This window comes from Pseudocercospora fijiensis (genome assembly GCF_000340215.1).
Source record: "Pseudocercospora fijiensis CIRAD86 unplaced genomic scaffold MYCFIscaffold_8, whole genome shotgun sequence".
NCBI classification, from domain to species: Eukaryota; Fungi; Ascomycota; class Dothideomycetes; order Mycosphaerellales; family Mycosphaerellaceae; genus Pseudocercospora; species Pseudocercospora fijiensis.
Window position 1 is genome coordinate 725795 of NW_006921539.1, and position 12291 is coordinate 738085.

The following is a 12291-nucleotide window of genomic DNA, read 5'->3' on the forward strand; positions in this document are numbered from 1 at the left end:
TTCCGCCTGCAGTGCCAGTGCTCAATCAAAGCACCAAAGCAAAACTTGAACAGCCCGCTGATTGGGCGCTGGGCCCGCCGCTTTGGCCGGCCATTGCCTCTGCCTCTACTTTCGCTCTCTGCACGCTTCAGCACCTCGTTCGCGATCACTCTTCTGCTGCACACCACCACCACACCACCGCTCTCTCAGTACTAACCCACAGTGCATTGCATTCTCCCCGCCGCCCTCTCTCGTCCGACACCCATTTCTTGCGACCCCGACACCGCAACACACGCCACCCTCAGCGCAGCCCGCTTGGACGCCTGTCGCTCTGCATTGCGAAAACTCACCACTCCCTCTCATGAACGCCCGCCACGTTTTACCACACACCCCGGAGGCATATCGAAGTCGACAGGCCTGGAAACTCGGCCGATAGCGCGTCGTCGCCGTCGCCTTCTCCTCCTGACCCCTCTTGAGCTCGCATTCTTTGTCGCCTGCACAGCGACCGAGACCGCGCACGACAGCCTTCAGACGCGGCGCAGAAAGTCTCTGCTCGTGTTCAGGCGTCGTAGACGCTGATATCGTGGCTCTACAGTCATGCGCCGCCATTTCAGAGCACCACTTGTCCCATAACCTCCAAGCACTCCTCTCCAGACAGCATAGCATGACAGACGCCTCCTTACCTGTCAAGGCTATCAACGCTCACGACCTCTCTCACCACGCTTCCCTGTCGGCCTTACACGCCGTGCCGAATCACCACCAGCGTTTCGCTGCACCCTCGCACGACAATGACCTCCCGGACGACGATGGCCAGATCGACTGCATTTGTGGCTTTGCCGACGACGATGGCTGGACGGTCGCATGTGATATATGCAACCGATGGCAGCATCAGTCGTGCTATTACCCAGAATATGACGAGATCTCTCTGCCGTCCAATGTCGAGCACTACTGCGTCAAGTGCAAGCCCCGATCTATCGACTTGCACCGGGCGCATTCACGACAACTCGAAAAGCGTGACCAGACAGAACCTCTCCAGAACGGTGTCAAGCGTGCGCCGCCGAAGAGTCACAAAAAGAAGGTTAAAGAGAATGGCGTCGCCCACACGAATGGCTGGCCTGTTGACAAGCTGAGACACGACCGAAACAGCGCCAGTCCTCGAGATCAACCTCCACCTGCGAAAAGACCAAAGACAAGTCATCGCAATTCCGATTCTACCACCACTACCACCACCACTAAAACCCACAGCCGGAAACGCAATGCTTCTACCGCCCACCGCAGGAGTATATCACTGTCACCCGACTTTCCCATTGAGCAATATTCGGAAAGCTTCTTGCAATGCTATCAAGAGGATAATTGGGAAGTCACAGATACCAACTTACATAGTTCCATCAGCGTGACGAACGCCTTGTCGGACTGGCTCAACTCGTCGGACGAAGAGTTCCGATCACGACACGGTCAGCCCAAGGGAGAATTACTCATGCGTTGGGATGGCCATCTGGATGAAATTCCGGGCAAAGCTCAGATTGACATTCAAGACCAGCATGATGCTGATGTCGCGTATGACGGTCGACATCCTTCCTGGAGAGTGGTGACCGTACAAGAACCAGTTGCCAATGGTGCATACATCGGCGAGCTCAAAGGTCATGTTGGCTTCAAGGCAGACTACCAACAAGAAGAAGGCAATAGGTGGCGACAACTGCGACATCCAGAACCCTTTGTGTTCTTCCATCCGAAATTGCCCATTGTCATCGATGCGCGCCACGAGGGCACAGAGCTGCGGTATGTGAGACGCAGCTGCCAGCCCAATGCACGCCTCCAGATTCTGGTCACTGATGGCGTGGATTGTCATTTCTGCTTCATGGCCACGGAACAGATTGAGCCCGGTGATGAGATCGCTGTCGGGTGGGACACTAGCAGTGGCCTACCGGAAATGGTAAACCAGGGCAAGATCTCTGAGGAGGACATGGACCATCTCTCTAGCTGGGTGTCCACCGCACTCGCTAACTGCGGGCCGTGTGCATGCGCCTTGCCAAAGGGTGATTGTATGATGTCGCGCTTCGACAAGAGGACTCACGGAGCCGCCGAAGCAGTAAAAGCACCAAAGCCGAAGAAGCGGAAAACTGGGCAGCATATATCGCCAATCAACACAAACACTGTGAACAGCCGATCGGGGAGTGAAGCACGTAGGGTTGACCATGATGATGAGACGGACTCCCCTTCGGCTTCTGGCTCTGCGGGCAGAGGTTCTGCGAGTCGAGACATGACGCCAAATACTCACTATTCCACCAACGGAACTTCCACCTTGCCTGAGCTGTCCGAACGAGAAAAGAAGAAGCTGGCGAAAGAAGAGGAAATGTTCCGACGTCAAGAGGAAGAGCGTGCTGGCAAGCAAGCAAAGAAGAAACGCAGCAGCGCAGGCTCAAACCTCAACACGCCGAGCGCCACGTCATCGAAGCAGCTGGGCTTCCCTGATAAATCAAGCACAAAGTCTGCTGATGCAGGTTCGTCACGGCAGCACGCAGCATCGAACGCGAAGGCACCTGTTGGCCGGAAGCCGAAGTCCTCCAAACTGCATGCGAAGCCAGCAGCGAAAGCGACCAAGCGCCCAAAGCCCGACTACCGTGAGGCTTCTACGCAGTGTGATTTGGACCAGGAAGAAGCTGCACAACGCGCTCCCACACCATCTTCTCGAAGACCTTTCAAGTCGCACCGGAAGCGGTTGCTCGAGCGTTGCGCACGTAATAACAGCATCCTGCTGGCATCTGTGCCTCCCAGTCCGGCTTTTGAGCCCAAAGCTGCCCTACTTGATAAGATGGACGTAGATCAATCGGAGCTGCAGCGCGCGAAACAAAGCACACCAGATCCAACAGCAGCTTCCGTGAAGTCTCCGTTATCCAAAGCAACGGACGCCTCGACAGCTTCGAATGCAGACCACGATGCTGAGATGGCCGATGCTCCCAGCGACGTCAAGGTGGAATCTCCCGTGGCAGGACACTCCACAGCAGGCGATTCACCCGGCTCAACTCGAGACTCACATCCTGACAAGCCCAGTCCTGCACCACCTTGGGATTCCAAGCCATCGACTGCGGACACTGCCATCAACGGGTTGACGCAAAAGCCCATGGGTATGCGCCTACAGATGCCACCACCACCGACCAATCCTTTCGCCCTCCCACCAATGCCGGGATCTGCTGGCTCACCAAACACGGCATCCATCTCGCAATCGCCTGCTGGCGTGGGTCCTGGACAGTTGTTCTCGCCATCGGTCACTGCAGCCGTGACACCAAGTCCAGCGCGGAAAAAGATGAGCTTGAGTGACTACACTCGTCGAAAGAAGAAGGATGATGGACCAAAAGTCGAGCGCGATAGTAGCCCTGCTTCGACCGCGTCGGGCCCAATCGTGGCCCCACTCCAACCGTCATCTTCCAGTGAGGTGCGCGCTGCCGAAGGCAATGCTGTCGAGGAAGACGTCAAGATGGAAGAAGCACCGCAGGTCGAGAACGTGCCACCATCCACTGCAGCTTGATCCCCACTTCTTTGAGTGTTCAATGTTGGTTCACAACACGTTCTAGCGCGGCGCAGGGTGTTCTACACTTTTTACGGCTCCAACCAGAAAGTTATTTGATGACTGCCGCCAGGGAGACGCGGCTTGGGAAGGCAGGGGAACCCTTTTTCCACTCCTCTTTATGATGGACCTGATCATGATGATCACGACCTCGGGCTCGCCGTACATTAGATCAGGCGAGCCGTAAACCTGTACTGTTATCAGAAGACGACTAGCAAGCATGACTTTTCTTGAGTAGCATAGTCAAGCGCGAATGAAAAATGAAGCAAAATCGCGAAAGCCGATCCCTTTTCGCAAATCCGTTGAAGTTGCTCTGGATCTCAGTATCTTCGGATGAAAAGTCTTGGTACGTCCGCCTCAGCAAACTGACGAGAACGCCGCATTTACTGACAAGATCAATCGTTGTTGCGCTGAGGATGCCGTGGAACTCGGACGTTTCAAAATTGCGTCTCAGTGCTCATCAGTGCTGCGGAAAGGCTTGGCGTGTGTGGTTGCTAGGCTGACGCCGCTCGTTGCTATGTCGCTGTTTGGCGTCATCTCCGACATGGTTATTTCGAACGCCGACGCTTTCATCATGCTCGACATCTGCACCTCGCATACATTATTTCTGACATTGCAAGACCCTGTCGATATTTGTTCGCGGGAACAATGATTGCTTAGAACGACAGAAACACGACGCACATAACGACGCATTCCTCGAGCTTGCATTCCGATCGCTGCGACAGCGACATGGCTGCTCCGAACGGCTATGGACCGCCTCCAGGCTATGACGATGATACGCCAAACTCCACTCCAAATCATGCTGCCACCATGCGACTCTTAACTAATACAGATGACAACAACCCATACCGAGCGTCAGTATCACCGTCTGCGAGACCACCACCCGAGCCCAAACGATCTCCCCATGAGCTTTTCCTGCGCGCACAAGAGAGATTGAACAGACAGCACCAGCCCGGTCATCCCAATGTTCCACCAGCACCACCCTCATACCCTCCTCCGTCACCTTTTGCGAGCCAGGCTCAAGAACCCGACTCAGAAGAGCTCAATTCCCTGCTGCGCGACGTTCAAAGCGACTTGTCCCAGTCAAGCGCTCCCCGTCCCACCGCTCCCCGCTACAAACTGAACAAAGTGCGATTCAAGAGTCGAAACGATGCTGCACAACAGGAGTCTCTGCCTGAGGAAGAAGACCTTGGCTCATACAATCCTTACCACAGGCCGGCGAGTCCTTCGCAGCGATCATACCACCCGCATTTACATTCTCCCACTCGGCCTCTTTCAAGAGAGGCATCTGTTCTGGACAATGTCCCAGGCATGCCACCGCCACCCTCTGACTTCGATCCGTATCGACCGGTATCAAGACAGTCTGGAAGCCCATCTAAGACTTTCACGCCAAGAGGCAGCAGAGATTACGCACGTCCACCAGCCACGAACATCCCGTACGAGCCAGCCGACATCAATGGCATACCGAGACCCGGTACGCCTTCCTCACAGTATGGAGGCTCGCCAAAGAGACCGTTGCCACCTGCACCTCTCTTTGCAGGTGGTCGACCACCATCTATCAACACGGAAGGTAAAGAGCCTGAGTTGACATCTATTCCCATTGAGGATGGCAACGACGACGTCTTCGCTCCTAGTATACATGATACGGATCCGCAGAGACCACGGCCAGTATCCCGAGACACGTTCCAGTCAGGGTCGACATTAAGCGGTGATAGCGATGACATGTACGACAAGGAGCATGATCCTGACCTGTACGGTCCGGCTCCAGCAGGCAAGCAAGAGCGACGAGGCGCACGACAAGCACAGATGACCAAGAAGGAAGTTAAGCTCATCAACGGCGAGCTAATTCTGGAGTGCAAGATCCCGACCATTCTCTACTCATTCCTACCGAGAAGAGATGATGTCGAGTTCACCCACATGCGCTACACAGCTGTCACTTGCGATCCAGACGACTTTGTGGACAGAGGGTACAAATTGCGACAGAATATTGGTTTCACTCATCGCGAGACTGAGCTCTTCATCTGCGTCACCATGTACAACGAGAACGAAATCGACTTCACTCGAACGATGCACGGAGTTATGCGCAACCTGTCACATTTCTGCAGCCGTGCCAAATCGAGAACCTGGGGCAAAGACGGTTGGCAGAAGATTGTCGTCTGCATCATTGCTGATGGTCGAGGAAAGGTGCATCCGCGGACGCTTGACGCTCTCGCAGCGATGGGATGCTATCAATCTGGAATTGCCAAGAACTTGGTCAATCAGAGAGAAGTCACCGCACACGTATACGAATATACGACACAAGTCTCTCTTGATGCAGATCTCAAATTCAAGGGTGCAGAGAAGGGTATCGTGCCTTGTCAGGTCATCTTCTGCATGAAGGAAAAGAACGCGAAGAAGCTGAACAGTCACCGTTGGTTCTTCAATGCTTTCGGCAGAGCTCTGAATCCGAACGTCTGCATTCTGCTTGACGTTGGAACCAAGCCGGGTGACGATTCACTTTACCATTTGTGGAAGGCTTTCGATCGAGACTCGAACGTTGCAGGTGCAGCTGGAGAAATCAAGGCCGCAAAGGGCAAGGCCTGGAGTGGACTCTTAAACCCACTTGTCGCATCTCAGAATTTTGAGTACAAAATGTCGAACATCCTGGACAAGCCGCTCGAATCCGTCTTTGGCTACATCACCGTGTTGCCTGGTGCACTATCAGCCTACCGGTATCATGCACTGCAAAACGACGAGACTGGTCATGGCCCGCTTAGTCAGTACTTCAAAGGCGAGACCCTTCATGGCCAAGATGCAGATGTCTTTACCGCCAACATGTATCTGGCAGAGGACCGTATCCTCTGTTGGGAGCTGGTAGCCAAGCGAAGCGATCGATGGGTCTTGAAGTACGTCCGTCAAGCCACTGGAGAAACAGATGTGCCAGACGCAGTACCCGAGTTCATCTCACAACGTCGAAGATGGCTGAATGGTGCATTCTTCGCCGCTGTCTACTCGCTTCTGCACTTCAAGCAAGTCTGGAAGACCGACCACACCATCGCTCGAAAGATACTCCTCCACGTGGAGTTTGTCTACCAATTCGTGCAGCTACTCTTCACCTTCTTCTCGCTCGGCAACTTCTACCTGACCTTCTACTTCATCGCCGGCTCACTTGCCGACAAGAAAGTCGATCCCTTCGGCCACGGCATCGGCAACTTCATCTTCATCATCCTCCGCTACACCTGCGTCATCACGATCATGGTCCAATTCATTCTCTCCATGGGCAACCGACCGCAAGGCGCGAAGAAAATGTTCTTAGCCTCCCTCATCGTCTTCTCGGTAATCATGGTCTACAACACCTTCGCAGCAATCTACATCGTCGCCCGCCAACTCTCCGACAGGGCAGACGTGAATTTCGGTAACAACGTCTTCACAAACCTCATCGTATCCACCTTGTCCACTGTCGGCCTCTACTTCCTCATGAGCTTCATGTACCTCGATCCATGGCACATGTTCACCTCTTCGGCTCAATACTTCGCCCTGCTTCCCTCATACATCTGTACTCTCCAAGTCTTCGCTTTCTGCAACGCCCACGACGTCACATGGGGAACCAAAGGCGACAACGTCATCAAAAAAGACCTCGGAGTCGCCACTACCAACAAAAATGGCACTGTCGAGTTAGACATGCCTTCCGAACAACTCGACATCGATTCAGGATACGACGAAGCTCTCCGCAATCTCCGTGATCGTGTCGAAGTCCCTAAACCCGGGATTTCGGAATCTCAGTTGCAGGAAGATTACTACCGTGGTGTGAGAACTTACGTCGTCATCGTTTGGATGACCTGTAACGCCATTCTCGCTATGGGTGTCAGTGAGATTTATGGGAATACCGACGTCGGACAGAACTACTACCTCAAATTCATCCTGTGGAGTGTCGCTTGTTTGGCTCTCTTCCGAGCTTGTGGATCTTCGGCTTTCCTGGTCATCAATGTTATCCATTCGATTGCGAATGGGAAGTTGAAGTGGAAGAGTCGGAGTTCGAAGGGTAGCAGCTCTACGGGTGGGAGTAGCAAGTTCGGGGGTAGGAGTGTTGGGGTTTGGAGTAGTAGGTTGAGTATGCCCGGTTGGATGAGTAGTTCGGGAAGTTGGGTTAGTAGTAAGGTTAGTTCTTGGACGCCGAGTAGTATTGGGAGTACACTTGGACGATGATTGAATGTAGCATCCAGCTTGGAAATTCATGGCGTTTTGGGGGTTGGAGACGGGAATGAATGGTGGACATGTACAGCATGCATGCATCACTAGAACTTGCACGAGTTATGTGGTGTCTTAGATAGTTTTTTGTATGATACCCTTTTCACGCCAGCAAAGTCAAGATTCTGCCTTCAAGGACAGTGAAGACGCTCTATCACAACGCAGCTTGACTACTCCGCCGAGAATTGTTTGAGGGAGTATTGGCTTGCAAATTGTGGTCTACCAACCCCATATCACATCGGTATTTGCCACACATAAGCTCGACATGTTTCGCATGCCTCACGAGTGCCAGGTCTTGTTGCGAGAACTTCCTCTGCAAGAGCTGTCGCACGGCATCTCTATCCTTTTCGTCTAGCTTGATATCGTCCATTCGCTTGGGATCTGCTTTCCTGCCAGCGTTTTCGATATGCCCATCCTCTTGTCCAGACCACGCCAGCACCTTTTGTGCAGAGGCATAGATCTGCTCCATCTGAGACACATGGTACTGCTTCTCGTCCTCATCGCGCGGATTCACACAAACGGCATTCACCCAGTATCGGTCTTGGTCTTGCGTATCGCCGTGCTTCTGTATAGCACTCAATGCGTCCCATACCGGCGCAGGTACCATACGTGTGCGCCCATGTAAGGTCAAGCTCTTGCTTTCTCCATCAGAGTGAGGGCATGATAGCACCGTGTATTGTGCCTCGCTGCTTGAGAAGTTCTCTTGATGCTCCAGTGTCAAGTGGATGTCTGAAGGCGTGCTGAGAGGATGGAAGCGAACTAGGCGTATGGCGCTTCTGGTTAGGTAGGTGTATTGGAATAACATCCTTCTGTGGATCGAGACTGTAGGGCCGGCCACGCCATGGACTTTCCTGGGATGCGGTCTGATTCTTTAATACGTCGGCGTCGGCATCATCCTCATATGCACGCTCCTGTGTGGTGTTGCGCGTATCGCCCTGAGGGTGTTGTGAGAGTGAAAGCGCGCCCCACCAAGTGTCAGCAGCCACAGCCAAAGCTGCATTTCCATACCACGTTTCAACTCACCACTCACCACTCACCTTCCCCTCCCTCTCCGTCCTTCATATATCCCTGCTACTTGATACCACGCTTCTCACGCTCACGGCACTTCGCTCATGTGCAGATGCAGGCAAGAGCTGTCGCGGCCTGCGATCCTACCCTCCGACATGACCTTTCACCCATTGGACGAGCCGGGAATGGAGTCGTGGACGCTTAGGACGTAACAGGAGCCTGGAGGCAGCCCGGGACGCCGATTACCGCATGCAAGAGCCCAACCTCTACAGCATCTGGTCACGAATGTTGCCACGATGGTATTGAGCTGCCATTCTTACACGTCCATGGGAAGTCCACATGACCGTCGTGCCAGATCAGGATGTGTCTCAACATAGCAGCGAGCCTAGGCTTTCAGAAGCGTGTAGCGTATGTCCTCCTTATACGGAGACGAAGACCAGCCATGAGAAGGCAGGAGTGTCCCGATCAATGAATGGCTTCCTGCATGCGAGCTGTCCTGAGATTCGTCCCGTTCAACGCATGTCTTGCAGTCAGAGTTACTGCCATTGAGCTGGGACGTCAAATCCGAGCCTGTTCGAGCACCTACTGAGACACATTGGCGACCTCAAGACGATACATATAAGCAAACCAACCAACACAAGCGCGATCTCAGCTGGCATGAAGTATTTATCGACAACACATATGGATGGCAGAGCAGAGTGCCATAACAGTCCAGCTTTGGGACAGGTTCGGCATCTTAACTTCATGTCTAACTATTCTTGACACGCACTTCCCAGGTTGTCACCATCCTGGTTCGGAACACCTCACGACCAGTCGAGACCTCGTTCGTTTCATTACGTTTATACAGGATCGTGGTGAAGGCTCTCGCTTTCATTTGATACACTTGGCCTCTCTGTCGCAGCCGCCCTACTGTTATTATCGCACACATTTGCGCCCAGCAACTTAGCAGCAAAAGGCCCCTCTTCAAGACTCTAGCCGAACATGTGTCGATCGGCGCAATTTGCTGCTGGCCTCCCGCCATCAACGACGAAGGCGGCCAAGACCGTGAAATTGTCCGAATGCGATCTGGGATCTTTCCTGGGCCGGTTGGTCTGTCCAATAGTGGATGGATGCTAGATTACCTCATGCATACCCGTCCTTCCCGCACCACGTTAAACCGCCAAGAGACATGGAGAAGAAAAAGCCTAATGGCCGCTTGAGCCAACTTCATTAAACTATCACCACAACCCCAAGGCCTGTTGGTGTCGAACAACACCCGCTGCCCGCGGTTGTGTAGGGGCCGTAATACGCTGTCCAATATAGGTAGGTGAGGCCCTCCCTGCGCGCGCGCGATGTTCTCGCTGTCACTGCCGTCGCTCTCTACCAACACACCCCCCAAGTCATTCGCTGTACACGATCGTCCGCTTCACTCATTCAGCGGCTTTCGACCACATCGCCATCATGGTATATTACACGGCAGCGGCACTCCTCGGGTTGGCCGTTTCAGCCAGTGCTCACGGCGCGCGCCACAACCACGCAGCCCTTCACAAGAAAGGTGTCGAGCAAGCACCAGAGCCTTATGGTGCTCCGGTGCAATATGTTACCCCAATTCCCGTGGCCTCAGCAGCACCCGATGCCACCTCGTGCGAATGCACTACCTACACGACTGTCTGGTACGGCCCACCAGTTCTCGGACCAGGGCCTACTGTTGCCCCAAACACTACAACCGCAACATCTTCCACTGCAAGTGTGCCTTCGATACCTGTCACGACCTCCACCACCAGGGAGACCCCAAAACCAACCACACCGGCTGCGCCTGAGACGCCCAAGTCTCCAGTGTCTCCTCAGGCGCCTCAGGCTCCTCAGGCCCCTCAGGCCCCTCAGGCCCCTCAACCACATGGACCTCAAGGCTACAGTGGATCATCAGGAGGTGATGTGAACCACGACGGTAAGGATGATTCTGCGTATGGTGTTGGAACCATCACGCCAAATGGGAACCAATGGGCAATGACTTACACTCCATATTCTGAGGGTGGTGGTTGCAAATCGGCGGATGAGGTCAACCAGGATGTTGGGTCGATCAAGCAGAAGGGTTTCACCACTGTTCGCATCTACGCCACTGACTGCTCCGGCTTGATTAATGTTGGAAATGCTTGCAAGCAGCACGGAATGAAGCTCCTTGCCGGCATCTTCATTGATTCTTCTGGTCTAGGCAAGGCTCACGAACAACTCAACGAGATCGCCAACTGGGGCAAGCAAGGCAATTGGGGCATCGTGGAGATGGTTGTTGCAGGCAATGAAGCTATATTTCAGGGCGCTATCTCTGCACCTGCCCTCGCTGGCTTCCTTGGTGAAGCCAAGAGCGCTCTGAAGGCTGCTGGCTACGGCGGTCCTGTCACCACCACCGAACCAGTCAACATCATCCAGGCCAACGCTGGCACTCTTTGCCCAGCCGTGGACGTCGTCGGCGCCAACATCCACCCATTCTTCAACGGAGAACATTCCGCTTCGCAAGCCGGAGATTTCGTCGCAAGCCAAATGGCTGACCTTGCGAAGGCCTGTGGCGGTAACAAGCCAGTCTACAACCTCGAGACCGGATGGCCATCAGGTGGTCAACCAAACGGCAAGGCTATCCCCGGTGTCGCTGAGCAAAAGGCCGCCATTGACTCCATCGTCGCCAAGGCTGGTGCCAGGTCTGCCATCTTCTCGTTCCAAAACGACAAGTGGAAGTCACCTGGCCAGTACGGTGTCGAGCAACACTTTGGATGCTCCTCTCTCTTCTCCTAGAATACGGACAAGAGACGAGAAGAAAACTCTGTGTGTGCTGCGCCGTATCAAAGAGACCGGAATTTTAATGTCTATTAACGACGAGCGACGAGAGATCATCATTAAAATTTTTCGAACATCTTTTTGCCGAAACGCACGAAGCAAAGGTGGTTTCAGCTTGTCGGCGAGGACGAAGAGGGGGTTATCTGCTGCTAATGAGGATTTTGCTGCTGCTGCTGCTAGGGGGTATCTGAAGTTTTTGGATGTGATGGATTGGTTGTACCTTACCTTTCGGGCTGTATATAAACTGATCCATACAGATAGGTACCCTTTCTGTCAAGGTATGCTTTTCCACCACAACATGAAGTGAAGGTTGAGATGTTTTTCTTTTATCTGTTGGTACTCTACTACTGCTTGTCTCCTTCACATTGTCGTTTTACAACTCCTTATCGAAAAGGAACCTTCCTAAGAAACTCGATGCGATTCCTGTAATCTGTATTCCCCGGCTTTAAATCCTTTCCCTTACCTTTCCTTCTTTTTACCTCCTACCTTGTATCTTACCCTTAACCTAACCTCCTCTAACTTTAGGAAATCCTTTCCTATACTAAAAAAAATATATCTCCTCGCTAAAGAAGAAATCCTAACTTCGAATATTACCTCCCTAGGTCTAACCTAACCTCCTCTACTATTTCTAAATTCTTTACTAGGCTAAAAGATCTTAAAAAATACCTACCTTCGAAATCTCTTCTTTATTATTGTATAAACGT

General features: G+C 53.1%; 4 protein-coding genes across 4 annotated transcripts; 3 read left to right on the forward strand and 1 right to left on the reverse strand.

The window, feature by feature from the left end:
• Positions 1-643: 643 nt before the first annotated feature.
• Positions 644-3811, forward strand: MYCFIDRAFT_216342 (uncharacterized protein; the record flags this gene model as incomplete). The annotated part of the gene is made up of 1 exon (XM_007931750.1): positions 644-3811. The coding sequence occupies one exon, from the start codon at positions 644-646 to the stop codon at positions 3503-3505; it is 2862 nt and encodes a 953-aa protein (XP_007929941.1). The 3' UTR covers positions 3506-3811.
• A 462-nt stretch (positions 3812-4273) lies between these two features.
• On the forward strand, positions 4274-7729 carry MYCFIDRAFT_190171 (glycosyltransferase family 2 protein; the record flags this gene model as incomplete). The annotated part of the gene is made up of 2 exons (XM_007931751.1): positions 4274-4398; positions 4759-7729. The coding sequence occupies 2 exons, from the start codon at positions 4274-4276 to the stop codon at positions 7727-7729; spliced, it is 3096 nt and encodes a 1031-aa protein (XP_007929942.1).
• Positions 7730-7925: 196 nt separating this feature from the next.
• MYCFIDRAFT_79731 (uncharacterized protein) lies at positions 7926-8576 on the reverse strand (the record flags this gene model as incomplete). The annotated part of the gene is made up of 1 exon (XM_007931752.1): positions 7926-8576. The coding sequence occupies one exon, from the start codon at positions 8574-8576 to the stop codon at positions 7926-7928; it is 651 nt and encodes a 216-aa protein (XP_007929943.1).
• Positions 8577-10140: 1564 nt separating this feature from the next.
• Positions 10141-11949, forward strand: MYCFIDRAFT_212146 (glycoside hydrolase family 17 protein). The gene has a single exon (XM_007931753.1). The coding sequence runs from the start codon at positions 10220-10222 to the stop codon at positions 11543-11545; it is 1326 nt and encodes a 441-aa protein (XP_007929944.1). The 5' UTR covers positions 10141-10219; the 3' UTR covers positions 11546-11949.
• Positions 11950-12291: the final 342 nt, after the last annotated feature.

Bases quoted from the DNA above. Each gene is read 5' to 3' on its own strand.
- MYCFIDRAFT_212146 (XM_007931753.1), top strand. From the start codon at position 10,220: ATGGTATATTACACGGCAGCGGCACTCCTCGGGTTGGCCGTTTCAGCC.